The sequence below is a fragment of the Camelina sativa genome, chromosome 20 (genome assembly GCF_030686135.1).
Source record: "Camelina sativa cultivar CO46 ecotype springtype chromosome 20, ASM3068613v1".
NCBI classification, from domain to species: Eukaryota; Viridiplantae; Streptophyta; class Magnoliopsida; order Brassicales; family Brassicaceae; genus Camelina; species Camelina sativa.
In genome coordinates this window covers 30724762-30742147 of record NC_141899.1, presented here as the reverse complement: position 1 = coordinate 30742147, position 17386 = coordinate 30724762, and the positions used below count along the sequence as shown (strand labels likewise).

Genomic DNA, 17386 nt, shown 5'->3' with positions numbered 1-17386 from the left:
ATGGCAAACCTCAAGAGCCTAGACTATCCTATCTTGCAAGCTTTTGGAAAGAACTACTTGCAATGGGCAAATGACACCGAGATCAATCTGAAATCAAATGGCTTGCACAAGTGCATCGATGAGGAATTTGAGTGCACTGACAAGAAAAAGAATAAGTGTCTCCAGCATATGCATCACCACATTGCTGAGTGTCTCAAAAGTCAGTACCTCTTCATAAAAGATCCTCTCGCCCTTTGGACACAGCTTAAACGCCGTTATGGGCACCAAAAGACGGTGCTCCTTCCAAAGGCCGAGTTCGATTGGAAGAACCTAAGGATCCAGGATTACAAATCCGTGGAGGAGTATAACTCTGAGCTTTTTAGGATTGTCTCACTCCTTAGATTGTGTGGAAGAGAGGTGACTGAGAAGGAGCTGATAGAGAAGACATTGTCTACCTTCAGCCCTAATAACAGAGTTCTTCAGCAACAATATCGGCATCAAAATCTTGCTGACTATGGGGAACTCATTGAGTGTTTACTGCTGGCTGAGCAGAACGATGAGTTGTTGCTGATGAACAGTGCTATGAGACCTCCTGGTACAGCCCCATTACCAGAAGCAAACAAGGTTGATTTGAGAAAGAAAAATGCAGTAGAGCTTAAAGAGCCTAATGAGACCAACTACGTCCACAGAGAAAGACACTACGGCTGTGGCCGTGGTGGCAGAGGACGTGGTGGTCGTGGAAGCCAGGCTGGCCGAGGAGGTCGCGGACGTGGTGGTAAGGGCCGTGGGTCCTTTAAACCACACACCAAGGCCAAATCGGTTTGCCACAGATGTGGTATGTCAAACCACTGGGCCAAGAACTGCAGAACTCCCAAACATCTCATTGATGCATATCAAGAAGTTCTAAAGAAGAATCCAGAAGCCAACTATGTGCACATCGATGATGAAAGAGACTTCGATCATGAGAATGATGACTCCCTAGGCTATGAGACTTCCGATTGCCTCAAGAATGATAATTGAATTTCAATTTTATTTTGGTTTAATTTCTATGCTTTTATGATTTAATTTCCTTCTATGTAATGACTTTGATTTAAATTCAATGGATTTTATTTTATCTTATATGATTGTCTTGTTAAAACACAAAATTATTGTCCTATTTATAGAAATGGCTGAGGACATGAGTGAACTAGTGGTGGACAGTGGTTCCAGCCACACTATACTAAAAGACAAAAGATATTTCATAAATCTTATAATGAAAAGTGCCAATGTTAGTACAATTGCGGGTATAGCAAATTTGATAGAAGGCTACGGCCAGGCTCACATTTTGTTGCCTAATGGCACACATATTGAACTAAGTGATGCCTTATACTCAACAGCCCTAAGAGAAGCTTATTGAGCTTTAAAGATATAAGATCAAATGGTTATCATGTTGAAACCAAGGGTGAAGGAACTAAAGAATTCCTATACATTACAGAAATTGTAAAAGGACAAAAGAAGGTCCTAGAGACTATACCTGCACTAGCCACTGGTTTATACCATGCTAAGATTAACATGATAGAAGCTAACTTGGCAAAGCACAAAATGTTCAAAGAACAATTCACTCTATGGCATGACCGGCTTGGCCATCCGGGTTCGAACATGATGCGTAAACTGATTAAGAGTTCGAATGGGCACAATCTTAAAGAGAGAAAAGTTTTTCCCTAAAAATCTCACTTGTGTAGCATGTGCACAAGGAAAACTTATCATAAGACCATCACCAGTAAAAGTCACAAAAGAGACTTTAAACTTTCTGGAAAGGATACAAGGTGATATATGTGGACCAATACACCCACCATGTGGGACATTTAGATATTTCATGGTGATGATAGATGCATCAACCAGATGGTCACATGTTTGCTTGTTATCCACAAGGAACTTAGCATTTGCTAAGCTGTTAGCTCAAATCATAAGATTAAGAGCACATTTCTGGACTTTCCACTTAAGACTATACGTCTAGACAATGCTGGTGAATTTACATCCCAAGCGTTTAATGATTACTGTATGTGCATGGGGGTGAGTGTGATCTTGTGGCACATGTCCATACACAAAACGGATTAGCTGAATCCTTCATTAAACGAATACAATTGATAGCTCGACCATTATTAATGCGATCGAAGCTTCCTGTGTCGGCTTGGGGACACGCGGTCTTACATGCAGCAGAACTCATACGCATCAGGCCATCTAGTGAACACAAATATTCACCATCCCAACTATTATCGGGTCAAGAGCCAGATTTATCCCATCTCAAAACATTTGGTTGTGCCGTTTATACACTTATTGCTCCACCACAGAGAACTAAGATGGGACCTCAAAGGAGGATGAGAATATATGTTGGATATGAGTCTCCCACCATTACAAGGTATCTTGAGCCATTAACAGGAGATTTATTTAAGGCCAGATACGCGGACTATCAATTCGTTGAGTCCGAGTTCCCTATGTTAGGTGGTGAGACTAGCAAGCTGGTCAAGGAATTAACATGGAATCAAACATCCTTAAATTGGCAAGATCCTCGAACTCTAGCATGTGATGCAGAGGTTCAAAAGATTATACATTTACAACAGCTAGCTAATCAATTGCCAGATTCCTTTGCTGACCCAAAGAGAGTAACAAAATCGTACATACCATCTTGCAATGCACCAGTACGTATTGATGTTCAGAAGGAACACAATAATCAAGTTGCTACAGAGTCTAAACCACGTTTGAAACAAGGTAGACCATTAGGTTCCAAAGATAAGAACCCTCGGAAAACTAAAGGTGCAAAACAGACCGAGGTTAAGGGAATTATAAAAAACCCAGACATTGTCGCAGAAACTCCTAAGGTACCAAGTGAGGCTCAGGATGCTGAACCTCAAGAAGCTGAAGGAATTGACAACAATGAGATCTCGATAAACTATATTATGTCTGGAATTCAATGGAACCGAAAAGATGTCGACATTGATGATATATTTGCATACAAGGTAGCACTTGAGATAAATGAGGATCATGAACCCACATCTATATTAGAGTGCACTCAAAGCAAAGATTGGCTTAAATGGAAAGAAGCTATTGATGTGGAGTTAAACTCTTTGAAGAAAAGAAGTGTGTTTGGTCCGATCTTAAGGACAGCACCTGAAATTAAACCAGTTGGACATAAGTGGGTCTTTGTAAGGAAGAGAAATGAAAACAATGAAATTGTGAGATACAAAGCACGGCTCATAGCACAAGGATTCTCTCAAAGACTAGGAATAGACTATGAGGAGACATACTCCCCTGTGATGGATGCAACGACTTTTAGATATCTAATAAGTCTGGCCATAAGAGAAAAACTGGATTTGCGGTTAATGGATGTTGTAACTGCATACTTATATGGTCCACTGGATAATAAAATTTATATGAGATTACCAGAGGGTATAGAACTCAAAGATAAGAATGGTTCTCGAGAACAGTACTGCATAAGGCTAGACAAATCGCTTTATGGACTGAAACAGAGTGGTCGAATGTGGTATAACCGACTAAGTGACTATTTGGCTAAGGAATGCTATAAGAATGACCCAATCAGTCCATGTATATTCATAAAGAAGTTTGCAAACAAAGGATTTGTGATAATAGCAGTTTATGTGGATGATTTAAACATCCTTGGAACCTCTGGGGAAATCGCCCAAACTGTAGAATATCTCAAGAAAGAATTCGAGATGAAAAACCTAGGCAAGACAAAATTTTGTTTGGGACTGTAGCTTGAGAACAGAAACAATGGGATCCTTGTGCATCAAAAGGCATATACAGAAAAGGTACTCAAGAGGTTTAATATGGAGCAAGCTCACTCATTGACTAGCCCAATGGTTGTAAGAAGTGTTGAAGTGGATAAAGATCCATTTGCTCCTAAGAAAGACCATGAAGAAGTTCTTGGTCCTGAAGTGCCTTACCTCAGTGCTATAGGAACGTTAATGTTCTTGGCTAGCCACACTAGGCCAGACATATGCTTTGCCGTGAACCTCCTAGCAAGATATTGTTCTTGTCCGACCATAAGGCACTGGAATGGTATTAAACATGTTCTGCGTTACCTACAGGGAACGACAGACTTTGGTTTATTTTATACTAACTATAACAAAGAAGGTTTAGTTGGTTTTGCTGATGCAGGTTATCTATTTGATCCACACAATGGTAAGTCACAAACAGGTTATGTGTTTACGCACGGTGGTACTGCGATCTCTTGGCATTCTATGAAGCAGACTCTTGTAGCCACATCGTCAAATCACGCGGATATCCTAGCCATACATGAAGCCAGCCGTGAGTGTGTTTGGTTGCAGTCCATGACTCAGCATATTCGGACAGACAGTGGCATGGACAAAGACGAGGGAGCAACAATCATCTATGAAGACAATACAGCCTGCATCGCACAGCTCAAGGAAGGTTACATCAAGGGAGATCGGACGAAGCACATACTGCCAAAGTTCTTTTTCACACATGAACTACAAAAGGCCGGAGAAGTTCAAGTGGTGCAAGTTCAGTCATGCGACAACTCAGCCGATCTCTTCACCAAGGCACTACCGACAACAACATTCAGGAAGCTCACGCACCAGATTGGAATGCGGAGGCTTAAGGACTTAGAGTGATGCTTGGAACAGGGGGAGCAATGTGTGCTGTACTCTTTTTCCTTCACCAAGGTTTTGTCCCAATGGGTTTTCCTGGTAAGGTTTTAATGAGGCAGCATCCCCTAAGCACATTACGTCGATCCCATCCAGCATAGGCACGGTCATATCGTCGAAGGGGGAGTGTTGTAAAACACTTAGTGGACTCCATCGACCGGCCCTCCTATCGTCCATCATATGTGTCTTGGCCCTTAGGCCCATTAGTCCATTAGCTTATCACTTATGTCGGTCTATTGTAATCCTTATAAATATGTAACCTCGATCCTACATTCATTAATAAGAACAAGAGATTTCTCCCTAAACTCTCTAGTTTCACAACATATTTGTGGATTAACACTTTTTCCAAAACTTAGATGAGATTTATCCTGAATAATTAGAATAAGCAAAAAAGACTACGTTTAATTATGAAATTGAAAAATAAAGGCACATGGCAGTTTCAGCGGCTGAAAATACAACTGCTGTTTAGACCGAAGACCACAAAAAATGAGTCAGCCATTCCAAATCCGAGACCGCACGAGTCACAACAAGGTTCAAGTCCAATAGTCAATAGTTATTCACTATAACTAGATTATATTTATTTATTCGATAACTAGATTATATTTATTTATTCAAAATATCTTGTTATATAAAGTTTGGTTTCAAAGTTACTCGTTAACAAGATCAGGACACATGTCAAATTTATCGTTAAGATATCAACATTTGTCAATTCTAATTCTATTAAAATATTTAATAAAAAAATATAAAACTGTCACTTTTATCTAACAAAGCTTAGTAGCCATATATTGTAAAATAGAGCTAGTTTTGAGTACATGTATAGCTAGTGATGGATTAAAATTGAATTTGGTTTAGGTAGAATTAAAGAGCACAAGGCTTCCTGCACATACATCTGTTTTTAAAGAATAAGAATCCTTTGCATCGACCATCAGGGAAACCTTCGCTGATACACACTCGCTTGCAAGTCCTCCATCTCTCGCAAAATCCCCTAAAGTTGATGCTTCGGGCTTCGCACAGTAAGGGTTGTCCTTCAACCATCTTCATCACACCTATATAAGACCATATCAACAATAAGAATTTAATAGTATAACCAAAAGAATTCGTATATTTCAGTAGATTTGTCTATAGCTAGTGGGAAGATAGATTTGTATACCTGATCCGATAACAAGTAGGACTAGGAAGAAGAGTGTAGAGATAAACTGCATAGAGCTCTTCATTTTTCTTTTTCTTTGATAACTGATTAAGCGAGAGAATTAAGAGAAAGCAAGTAGAGAGCTCTTGATGTTTAAATCAAACTTGTAAGAAATTATGTGAAAATTAATATTAATGAAGATATATGAAATAAAAATCTGATATTTGAAGAAAAAAAAACAAATCTACAAAGATATATATGTGCCAGATTGTTTTATTATATTTTTAAAATAAAATAAAAAGTAATATAGATAAGTATTAAAATATGTTTATTAATATTATCCACATATATCCCCATATTATTAATTCATAAGTACATTTGGCAAAATAACATCTTTTTGTAAGAATTACATAATTAAACCCTTTCCATTTGAATAAATATCAAAATTTGAAGTTATTATTTGTAATATAATCATACTTTAAATTAATATCCAAAAACCAAAATGTTTAAATAATTCTAAAAGAAATTAGTATCCATAATTTAAATATTTTAGATACTTTTCACTTACTAAAAAAAACTTATGGATCATGTTATCGTGCGGGTTAAATCTGTTTAAATAAATATGATTAGATAGTTTTCTTTACGGGTTGGTCTACTAAAATACATAAAATATTTTATTTTGATATCAAATGATGAGTTAACGAAAGATGTTAGCTAATCCTAACCTGTACAAAAACAAAAAAAAATACAATCTATCTAAAATTATAGAATCTAAATATTAATCAAAAGATATTAAAATAAAACACAAAAATCACAACATAGATACTTTTTTAATAATTATTATTAAAAAAATTGACGTATCAATACAATAAAACTAGAATGTGTTGTTTTCCTCTTCTGACACATCAGCCTCAACTTTGAAGCTGGTGTTGACACATCAATTAAAACAGTTAACCAATCAAAATATAATAATTAATACAATTCATCATGTACTACCAATATAAATTGAATTCTGTTCCATGTCATACTATGTCTCTCACATATTTTTGTTTCCAAGCCTGCTATTTTAATTAAAACATATAAAACATACATGTTCAGCCCAGCCCACAATCTAATTGAAAGAAAAATCAATATTAACCTACGTTGCACGGAATCGTTGCTGGAGCTCCAATTCTCGCTTCAGAAGCAGAGTCGGAATCGCCAGGAAACGCTTGGAATCACAGTGGAATCACGGTTCCGGGAAAAGACAGTTTAGAAGCATGGGGAAGCTCACGATTCTGATTAGGAAGCTTCTGAAAATAAATTGGAAGCGTACAATGATATGGCCAAAACACTTGTCTATTTCGAGTATTATTAATTGGAAAACAAAAGGGATTTAATCGTTTAATCAAGAGAACAGAGGAATCACGAAGAACATAAAACTTCGGCGGCCTAGAGGTTAACAAACGAAGAAGAAACCATTAGGGTTTTCAGATTACACGTGGCATATTCATTTTGCAATCTTTTATTTTTTAATTGATTTTAAAGCTACATTTAAGGGAATAAAAAGACACGTATGCATGATGAGGAAAGTAATTAAATACTCAATGGTAAGGATTTCATGGACTTTATGGTTAAGAGGATTACACATACATATGTCTAACTAAAACTTAAAAAACAAAAGATTTTATCAGTATATAATATTATCTATTTTGTTAAAAGAAATTTAAAAATATTTACTACCTAATGAAATAAAATTAGGAAAAAATATAACACAAGTTTGTTGTACATTTTGACAATAAGTTATTCATATTTTAAAAAATATACCAGCCAACAAATATAACCTCAATTTCTAACAAAATCTAGATGTTTTTATATACTAATAACGGCACATATTAAATTACACATATTTTTATACATCTAAGACCTTGGTATATTATGATAGCGTATTTATTATATAAACTTTGGTTTTCAAAGTTAGTATACTTATTAGTATAAACCTTAATTAAATTGCACATATTTTTTTATTAATTGCACATATTTCCTATTAAAATTAGTAATTTAATAGATAACTTAACTATTATATTTAGTTATAATATATTTAGGCGCTCAGTAGACGTAATTTAATAGATAACTTAACTATTATATTTAGTTATAATATATTTAGGCGCTCAGTAGACGCCTAGATGACCGCCTAAACCGCTTAAAATTACATTAATTTAATTTTAATATTTATTTTTGATTTTTAACTATATAGATTTAAATTATTAAGTTTTATATTTGTATACGTAATTATAAATGTTTATATGTTGTTAATATAACTTAAATAAATGTATTTTTGTTAATTTTGTTTATAATTTATAATTTTTTTTTATTTTTCTAACATATATTTGTACATAATTTTTTATGTTGTAAACGCCTAAACCGCCTAAAAACCGTCTAGGCCCCGATTAGGTATTCTAGGCGCTAGGCGCTGGGTCACCGCCCAGATACCGCCTAGCGCTTTCTTGAACACTGAGTTATATAATTGATTACTTTTGGTGTTATATACTTTTAAAAAAAATTAATTGCAATCCTTTTATTTTTAGAATTTTTTTAATTTTTCCTATAATTTTAAAATAAAATTTATTTTCACACATGTCAAAATATTATCGATATACTTTGACATATGTCGTGATTATATGAATTACTAACTCTGAAAACTAAGCTTTATATAATAAGTTTAATATTTATATTAATTAGTAATCTAAGGTTCCTAAATTTAATCTTATTTAAACCATAAAACTTATATATATATATATATGTATGTATATCTTAATAAACTTCAAAAAAAAATTCCCACCCCCTTCTAGCAGCTGCCTCTTTCTATTTTTTTTTTCTATTTGAATTTTATCGAGTTAAGCAAAAGCCGAAACAGTGGGTCATGTGAAAAATAAAGTGTGCTGCCATCTCTGAATCCAAGATTTTTTATGAGTTTTTGTTTTCTAATTTATCTTTGTGTTCGTGGTTTTGGATAGAAGAGAGGTTTTGAGTTTTTTCGATTGAATCTCGTTACGGATTCAGTATTCGCTTTGATTCGAGAGTATAAGAGAAATTTGACACTTTTAGAGTATTTCTTTGTTAGGTGATTGAAAATTATGAATAAAGACCGCAACTTTATAATGTAAACAAGTTCTGGCTTGTGAACATTGTCCAAATTGGTATGGAACTATAGGATTTAGCTCAATGGTGTTTCCTTTAGATCTATTACTGAGTTATTTTATGAACTAAACTGCAGTTTGATATCGAATGGAATATGTGAGCTCATATTCATGGCATAGTTGCTTTTGTTTTGCTTTTTCTGGAATTAAGTTTTTGGAAAGTTTGTTTTTGAGATTGCAGTTTAAGAATGTTAAACCAGTGTAATAAATTATGCTTGATAATAAATTCTTTAACCATAAAAAACACTATATAATAGTTATGTGATTAAATTTGTATAAACTACAAAAAATACATCACAAATTCAAATTATATTAATAATATATCTCCCACAAAAGGTAAAGAAAAGAAAACAGGACATACATTAGGGTTAATTAGGCTATTTATACAATTAAGCATTAAGTCTATCTGATTTTATTTTTTGTTAATAAAAGATTAGCTCAAAAGAGCCAATTGGAAGGGAAATTGTTTACAAATAAGACATGATGCGGATAACAACGCGCTTTGCGTGCCAATGAATCCGCACTTACATTCGCATTTCTAGAAATAAAAGATAAGGAGAAAGTTGAAAATTCTTCCTTGTCAATCTTGATGTCGTCAAGGTACGCCGAGAAAGCTAGCCAGTCCGCAGGAGAAGACACCATCTTCACCAAGTCTGAACAGTCGGTAAAAAACGCCACATCTATGCAATCATGTCCGATCATGCAATGCATCGCCCAAATGAAAGTTTCTACTTCTGCATGTAAAAGGGAGAGACTCCGTCGGAAATTAGTGGCACCTCGAACCGGGCCTATCTGATTTAAATGTAAATATTTATAAGTCATTTTAAATTTGAGATTTTTTTTTATTAATGCATTTTCTATCTTATTATTATATAAACCATAGTTTGTATAGTTACTCCAATTTTTGAAAAAATTGTATTTTCAATAATTCAATATATCTAAAAATAGTTGTAAAAAGTATCGCATGGCTTAGCGCGGATCTAACCTAGTATCGATAATGATGTAATGATTTAGCATATCCTTTTGTTATTCATCTCTCTACACCGGTTAAACCGGTCCCGGTATGGAATTTGGGTTTTATTTTATTTTTCATTGTAAGCTCTAAATTTACAAATTAGCTCAATATTGCAGAAACGTTTTTCTATTTAGGGTTTTCACTGCTTCAATTGCAGTTTCGGCCTGCATGTTTGTGTTTACATGGAAAAAAAAAATCACGGAAGATTCACATTTTTTCTGGGGGAAAAATTATGAAGAAAAAATAAAACAAAAAGGAACTTATCCGATTTGGCAAAAAAAAAAGTTCCAAGTTCCAACTGTAATTCATTAAAAATCACGTAAGATTCACATTGTTTCAACTGCAATTTCTACCTTTAACTTTGAGTTTCTGTGAAAGAAGAAAATTCACATTCTTTATTTTTTTATCAGAAATTTTTTTTTTCCAAAAATAATATTATGCGATTTTTCCTTTTTTCGCATCTAAAATTTTCAAATCGTTTTGTTTAAAATATTTGAAGTTGTAAGTTCACAGGAAAAGGTTCACACTAAACGCAGACGCAATCAGCTAATTGAGTTTATACTTCCACAAAAAGTCAAGACAGGTTTAAGTGGGTAGATGAGACTGTCCCAAGAGTAAGTTAACTTGCCAGAGAACAAAAAAAAATGAGAATCATATCTGATATTTTTTTCACTGAATCTTCACAACCACCAAAACCTAAAATTAACCCTCCCAGAGTTAGATGGTCAGACAAAAGACCAAACACAAACACTCAAAAAAAACTCAATATATAACACAACACTCTTTTTAAACACATTACAACACACACAAACCAATTACATCATACATCATCTTCAAAACAATGGCGGTTTCAAAGCTCGCATCGGCTGCTACGAGCGATAAGAGTTGCAAAATACTCTTAGGGATGAGATTACTTGCCTTCTCAGCCACGTTATCTGCAGCCATTGTAATGGGATTAAACAAACAAACAAAGACTTTCGTCGTGGGAAAAGTTGGAAACACTCCAATCAACGCTACTTTCAGTGCTAAGTTCGACCACACACCAGCTTTTGTGTAAGCAAGCCTCTTCAAATACACATTCTAAATCTTGATTTTGAGAATAATATTTTTTGATGATTTTGGTGTTGGGAAACAAAAAAAGGTTTTTTGTTGTAGCTAATGCAATGGTGAGCTTCCACAACTTGTTGATGATTGCTCTTCAGATATTTGGAGGGAAAATGGAATTGGCTGGATCTCGTCTTCTCTCTGTCGCAATTCTTGACATGGTAAACATATAAATATTTACATTTTCACGACTATGTAAAACCAACTAGTTGGAGATTAGTCTTTGGACCTAGGAAGCCTTTAAGATGATTTCTGATGTATTAAAAAAACAATTAGTTGGAGTTAATATATTTATTTATAACATTTTTAATTTAATTTAATTCACATTTATAAAGGAGAAAGACCTTAGAGACAAAATTTATAATTTTAGTTTCACGAAAATTTTAACAATATTATGTTTAGAAGTAATTATGAAGTTTCAGATTTTTTTTTGGATATTTTGTCGTTTAAAAAAAATGATAAATGTTAGAAGAGAGTCTCATATTTTTGCTGACTTGGCTTCTTCTCATCGGAAAAAACAGCTGAACGTGACTCTAATCTCGGCGGCAGCAAACGCGGCGGCTTTCATGGCGGAGGTAGGGAAGAATGGGAATAAACACGCGAGATGGGAGAAGATTTGTGACAGATTCGCCACTTACTGCGATCACGGTGCTGGAGCATTAATGGCCGCCTTCGCCGGTGTAATCCTTATGCTCATCATCTCCGCCGCGTCAATCTGTCGTCTCGTCCAATCTAATAAATACTGCTCCACCACCGCATCTCCCTCAGTCGTCCCCTGAAAACATACACACGTGTTTCGTTCGTTCCCCTGTTTTTCTTCTTCTTTCTCTTACTTCTTTGTTTCTTGATGAGTGTTGTTTTGTGTGTATCTCAATTCTCAAGTGATCTATCACATTGTGTAAGCGTTTGCCTTGGCTCTTCTTAGTAAAACTTTCTTCTTTTGTGTTTATTCATAAAATAATTACGATGATTAGGGTTGGGTACTTACTACTAGATTTCATAATTCTATTATCTGCGAGTACGTATTATCCGATTTATAGTTCTCGTTTTATTACATTTATATTATTATTGCGAAAAATTCTAGGAAGCCATCATAAACTTAAAGTTCTGCGATATTATAGAAAATTTTAGGATTTGAGTGATGATTTTAGATATTTAGGATAATTTTCTTACATCAAAAATTGAGTCACACACATAATGAGAATCTCAAAAATTGACTTCTTTGCCCTACGCAAGACATATTTTGCCGATATAAGATGACTAAACATATGCATAATGCATGTTTTGTAAGAGGAAAAAATGGAAAAAGAATATATTAAAATTACAACGATCGATCATGGTTACATTTTTATATTGTTTTGTTGAAGATGATAATCGTACTAATGCTTATAAAAGATTTTGATACTTTTGGCTAACAAACCCACAAGCTTGGTTATTGTCAACCAAAACATGAATATTGAAGAAACCCATAGATCATCATCTCTCATGACATGGTCATGCTCAAATCATGAAGCTTTAATTCGAAACTGGTTTAGGTAAGAAGTAGAATCTCAACGTCAAAAACACATCTCTTTTCTAACCTCAAAGATCGCCACTTATATATAAGATTATCCACAAACCCCATAAACACACACACAATCACAAAACACAAGAGCTCAAAACAAAAACACCATAGCAACAATGTCGAAAATCTCAAAGGCTTCATCTCTCTGTCTCTTCCTCGTCTTCGTCCTCCTTAGTTCCCGACCTGCACTCTCACTCCGCGGCCCAAACCTTCTATCAGAACCAAAATCAGCTCAATCCCTAATGGATGATTCATCTTCAATGAACAAGATCGAGTCCGGAAATGCAAAATCCATGATTGGTGGATTCTTCAGTCACATGTTTCCATTGAAGGGCTGGCCTTTCCCAAAGTACCCACCTTTCACAATGGTTAACCCTAACATTCCTACAAACCCATCTGGAGCTCAAGAAGAAACCACGAAGTTACCTTCTTCTCCAAGCAAAGGCAACAAAGATGGAGGAAACGCTTGAAGATTGGAGTTAGCTACTTGTGTTTGAAGACATTTCTATGGTTTTACATTGCATTAAATAAAAAATGTAACTTTAACAACTGAATGGTAAAAGAAGAATATGTTTATCTATCATTAGCTCCAAGCTATTTTCGATATGACAGTTACAGGAATATTAACAATGTGTCCTGTGTTTCCAAACAATCCGATTCTGCCAAAACTATAACTAGAACTGTTCTTTGTCGCGTTGAGGGTTATGATAAGTACTTGAGTTTCTCCCAAGCCTATAGAAAACAGACCAGGTGATACTTTCATTGAAACACCATAAGGAGGGCTCCAGCCAACATTATATGTCTCATTCCCGGCTATGTTTCTTACTGATCTCTGAAATATTTGCGTGCCATTAAGCGTCGATACAGTAATCGAAGGCATGTTGAGGTCGAAACCGCTGATTGTTGCGTTGTTAGCGGAACACTGAAGTCCGGTGTAGTTAAATACTACCGCATCCGAGCCATTGATCCCACATAGAAATGACATATAGTCTTCAAAACCTACATAAGAGAAAAGTGTACATTTTGAAATGACAAGTTAAACTTTGACTTGTGTGAGCTAATTTGAATATACACTTACTTGTGTCAAAAATTAGACCAGGGTTTAAAGCTGCAGTTGCATTAACAAAACCACTCCCCATGTCAAACGGTGTTGCGGTGTAGAGGCTTTGATCAGGATTGGAAAAAGATCGCTGAGCCATTATCGGACTGCCTTTATTATCATAAAGAAGAGCAGTTGTTGAAAGTGCGGATGCGATTAGTGAAGGAGTAAACTGTGTGTAAGTTTGTTTGATTAATGCAGCCACACCAGCTACATGAGGAGCAGCCATGCTTGTACCGGACATCATTGCAAATTTCTCACCTAAAACAGAGCAAACAGAACAAAACTCAAATCCTAAAGTTACTGACTTAATAAAAAAAATCCTCTGTTTTGATAACTTGTATATAGTTTACCTATAAACTCAGTTGAATCTGTTGAAGCAGAACTCCAAGCACCCCAAATAGAGTTTCCAGGAGCTACAATGTTCGGTTTTAATATGTCTGCGTCGTTAAAAGAGTTGTCTTCTGGATCAGGACCTCTTGCTGAGTAATACATTACCTTAGGAGCTCTGTCACTAAAGTTAGCATTTAAACCGCCTTCAATAGATGCAACGGCTCCAAAACTAACAATATCTTTCGTGCTACCATCTCTCTGAAGAGAAGTGTTATAGTACTTGAGCAAAGTCTGCAAGTAAAAACATATCTCTAGAGCATTAGAAACCATGTATAAACCTACAAACAAATACTACTTTATAATATTTTCTCACCTTGGAATCTTCTGCAGATGGAATTATGATTCCTGGCATATCCATAGGCGTTGGATTGATCTGAAAGCCAAGAACATACGGGTCCATGTAGAATACAACGCCAACCGCGGATAGATTCTTGGCAACATCTAAAGCTTGTTTTATAGTCGAAAGACCGATAACAAAACGAGCAGAGTAGCTACATATCAAAAGATTCCCCGAGACAAGATCTTGATCGAAATTTTCGTAATCTTGACATTCACCTACATACATATCCTTATCTACAGAAGTACTATTGTTCAAGGCATGAAAAGCAGATATCATCTTGTACATTTTCCCATCATCCGTAGGAACTATAAAGAGAAACAAAATTACACAAGTTACAAATCAGTAATCATCGAAAGTTATTAGTTTGAGATGGTAAGGGGACTTACTTGCGAATCCTATGCCTGGAATAGTTACATTGTTTCCTAGGGTTAAGGAATTGGAGTAGACTCTATCATGAGAAGAAGCACCAACTGTGAAAATCCAAGGACTAAAAGAAGACATGCTTTTAGGCGCTGGTCCGGTATTTCCCGCAGCTTGGACTACGAAAATACCGGCTTTGACAGCAGAGAGTAATGCCATATCTATTGGATTAAAGAATGTTGCAACACCAGGAGGTTTTCGATTAGGTGTAATTGACAGACTTAGTATATCTACTCCATCTTGAGCTGCCTAAAAAATGTTACAACCATTATATTTTAAAGTCTTTAAATTTGGAAGAAAAGATAAAATCTTTAATCACATTTTAGTTTCTTGATTTTGCAAACCTGATCTATAGCTGCAACAACATCTGCAGCAAAACCTCCAAAACCTTTGTACAATGCCTTATAAACAGAAATACTAAATAGAAAGATTCAAGAAACACAAAAGTTGAAGTTAGTTTGTGAAAGAATTTACCATTGATCCAAGTTTTGTTGTTTTACTTACAATGCACGAGGAGCGATTCCACTAGCGTTTCCAAAGTTATGATTAGAAACTATCACTGGAATGCCGTGGTTACCCGCTGCGATGGAAGCTGTGTGTCTGCATACACATCCAATGTAACAATCTTTAAGCTTCAAACTCTGTTTTTGTATAATATAACCAATAGTTACACTTACGTGCCATGGCCATCTCCATCAAAAGGAGAAGCGTAATCTTCAGATGTGTTAAAGATTCCTCTAGTAACAGCGGATTGCGCGAAATGCCGCGCTCCGATTAGCTTTTTATTGCAAGATCCTGATGGAAAATCTGGTGTAACTTCACAAATACCTGAGAAATGCTTAGGGGTTGGATATGAACGCTGAGAGTAAGAGTCCTTGTCGTCGAAACTAGGATGTTTAGGATCGATCCCGGTATCGATAAAACCGATAACAACTCCTTCTCCAGCAATCTCGAATCCACCTTCTTTGACCCATGCTCCTTGTGGTAAACCCATAAACTGTGGTGTATAAGTTGTTGCTGTCCTAACAGAGTAATCCAACACTATGTTTGCTACTTCTCTCCTCATTGAAAGCTTCTCAGCCTTAACAAAAAAAAAACACAAAAACTCAATATCAAGTATACTCAAAGATTAGTTCTACAATGATCAAGAACTCATGTTTTTTAATAAATACCTGTTGTGAGCTAACAAACAGAGCAAATCCATTGATTAGATAATGGTAACTATAAAGCTTTATAAAAGTCTCTCCTTTTAATGCCTTTCTCAAGAAAGAGTCATGAGATTGAGCCACAGATGGTATCTTTGACCTCCCGTGACGTTTCCTTGAATTGTTCCTATACAAAAAGAGTTTTAATAAAAGCTACACAGAGAGAATGAAGTATAAATGAATCAAAATTTATGAGTATGTACCTTGGTTGAGGTTTTGGTGTAAATTTGGACTTTTTGTGATTATGTCTAGTTTGCTTAAGCTCTTGTTCTTGAAAGAGATGAACAATAGGTGGTTGTTTAAGTGTGACAATGTACACAGCAGTATCATCATCATTATCATCATCATCTTGTTGTCCCAAAGTGTTATTAGACAAAAACACAAAAGAGATCACAAGTAATAAAAACACAAACTTGACCAACATTTTTGTCTACCTTCTAAATTAAGAAAGTGGAAACACCCACAAAAATTAAAAAAAGGGGTTTTTGATCTAACACTTCCCTCTAAGTTTTATACAGAGAATATATAAGTAAGTTCATAAACCCTACCAACTGAAAAGGAAAAAAACAAAAGATAATCTAATAAAAGCTGCAAAAAGAAGAAGAACCCATTAAAGCATATTCATGGTGAACTAGTGGAAGTGACAGAGAAACAAAAAAAAAGGACTTGCCTTTTTCGTGTCGGAAGGTCGGTGAAAGAAGAGTGCGCATTTATAAATGTACTATATTATTGAGAAACAGAGAGAAAGATACACGAAAGAAGCAAAATATAATCACGAGTATCTCAAAAAATTGTGAGATGATTTGAGTGGTTACCACGTCTTTGGTTCCCACATGAATAAAGCAGAGGAGAAGAAGAAACACTCATAAGTGCGATCGAACTTAAAAGGAGACTCCTTTTTGTTTCTTTTCAATTATTCAATGTTTCTCTTTTTGGATCGTCGATACATAATTATTATTATTGTACCATTTTTATATAATATACTATTGTGAATAAAACTATTTTAAGAATCAGTTAAAAATAGATTATATATATATATATATATATTTTGTTTTAAATTGACATATGTTGCTTAGGCTTTAGAGCTATAGAATTAGAAACTGAGATTTTTAGTGGTTAGGATTTTAGAGTTTACTAGTACTAAAACAAGTAAACTTTTAAAAAGTAAACTCTAAAATAGAGAAATACCCTAAAATAACACTAAAACAAGTTTTATAGACAATTATCACATATTTCATAAATTTCCAAAAATATCACTATTTAATACATTAAAATATTTAAAATTAATTTTTAAT

General features: G+C 34.9%; 5 protein-coding genes across 6 annotated transcripts; 3 read left to right on the top strand and 2 right to left on the bottom strand.

The window, feature by feature from the left end:
* LOC147919663 (uncharacterized) lies at positions 1–999 on the top strand. The gene is made up of 3 exons (XM_087504044.1): positions 1–203; positions 381–574; positions 704–999. The coding sequence occupies exons 1-3, from the start codon at positions 1–3 to the stop codon at positions 997–999; spliced, it is 693 nt and encodes a 230-aa protein (XP_087360170.1).
* A 4345-nt stretch (positions 1000–5344) lies between these two features.
* Positions 5345–5949, bottom strand: LOC109131380 (putative defensin-like protein 9). Its single transcript, XM_019242277.2, has 2 exons — positions 5794–5949; positions 5345–5689 (listed from the first exon to the last, which is right to left on the bottom strand). Exons 1-2 carry the CDS (start codon positions 5855–5857, stop codon positions 5502–5504), a joined length of 252 nt encoding a protein of 83 aa, XP_019097822.1. The 5' UTR covers positions 5858–5949; the 3' UTR covers positions 5345–5501.
* Positions 5950–10691: 4742 nt separating this feature from the next.
* On the top strand, positions 10692–12019 carry LOC104771623 (CASP-like protein 1B1). Its single transcript, XM_010496183.2, has 3 exons — positions 10692–11019; positions 11108–11231; positions 11592–12019. Exons 1-3 carry the CDS (start codon positions 10808–10810, stop codon positions 11847–11849), a joined length of 594 nt encoding a protein of 197 aa, XP_010494485.1. The 5' UTR covers positions 10692–10807; the 3' UTR covers positions 11850–12019.
* Positions 12020–12750: 731 nt separating this feature from the next.
* LOC104771621 (uncharacterized) lies at positions 12751–13214 on the top strand. The gene has a single exon (XM_010496180.3). It carries the CDS (start codon positions 12751–12753, stop codon positions 13102–13104), a length of 354 nt encoding a protein of 117 aa, XP_010494482.1. The 3' UTR covers positions 13105–13214.
* Positions 13143–17040, bottom strand: LOC104771622 (subtilisin-like protease SBT2.3). 2 transcript variants are annotated; one of them, XM_087505027.1, is made up of 11 exons: positions 16762–17018; positions 16295–16679; positions 16059–16218; positions 15564–15967; positions 15391–15486; positions 15231–15303; positions 14853–15135; positions 14440–14771; positions 14087–14357; positions 13713–13994; positions 13143–13633 (listed from the first exon to the last, which is right to left on the bottom strand). In XM_087505027.1, exons 2-11 carry the CDS (start codon positions 16513–16515, stop codon positions 13218–13220), a joined length of 2538 nt encoding a protein of 845 aa, XP_087361153.1. In that variant the 5' UTR covers positions 16516–16679; positions 16762–17018; the 3' UTR covers positions 13143–13217. The 2 variants fall into 2 exon arrangements, with proteins under 2 accessions (XP_087361153.1, XP_087361152.1); XM_087505026.1 differs by having other exon boundaries at positions 16295–17040.
* Positions 17041–17386: the final 346 nt, after the last annotated feature.

Coding starts and splice junctions, on each gene's coding strand:
- LOC147919663 (XM_087504044.1), top strand. CDS start 1: ATGGCAAACCTCAAGAGCCTAGACTATCCTATCTTGCAAGCTTTTGGA. Junction 204..380: donor GCTGAGTGTCTCAAAAGTCA/GTACCTCTTCAT, acceptor CTCACTCCTTAG/ATTGTGTGGAAGAGAGGTGA. Junction 575..703: donor CAGTGCTATGAGACCTCCTG/GTACAGCCCCAT, acceptor GTGGTGGCAGAG/GACGTGGTGGTCGTGGAAGC.
- LOC104771621 (XM_010496180.3), top strand. CDS start 12,751: ATGTCGAAAATCTCAAAGGCTTCATCTCTCTGTCTCTTCCTCGTCTTC.
- LOC104771622 (XM_087505026.1), bottom strand. CDS start 16,515: ATGTTGGTCAAGTTTGTGTTTTTATTACTTGTGATCTCTTTTGTGTTT. Junction 16,219..16,294: donor ACACCAAAACCTCAACCAAG/GTACATACTCAT, acceptor CTTTTTGTATAG/GAACAATTCAAGGAAACGTC. Junction 15,487..15,563: donor GATGGAGATGGCCATGGCAC/GTAAGTGTAACT, acceptor ATGTGTATGCAG/ACACACAGCTTCCATCGCAG.
- LOC104771623 (XM_010496183.2), top strand. CDS start 10,808: ATGGCGGTTTCAAAGCTCGCATCGGCTGCTACGAGCGATAAGAGTTGC. Junction 11,020..11,107: donor GACCACACACCAGCTTTTGT/GTAAGCAAGCCT, acceptor AAACAAAAAAAG/GTTTTTTGTTGTAGCTAATG. Junction 11,232..11,591: donor CTGTCGCAATTCTTGACATG/GTAAACATATAA, acceptor CGGAAAAAACAG/CTGAACGTGACTCTAATCTC.
- LOC109131380 (XM_019242277.2), bottom strand. CDS start 5,857: ATGAAGAGCTCTATGCAGTTTATCTCTACACTCTTCTTCCTAGTCCTA. Junction 5,690..5,793: donor CCTACTTGTTATCGGATCAG/GTATACAAATCT, acceptor GGTCTTATATAG/GTGTGATGAAGATGGTTGAA.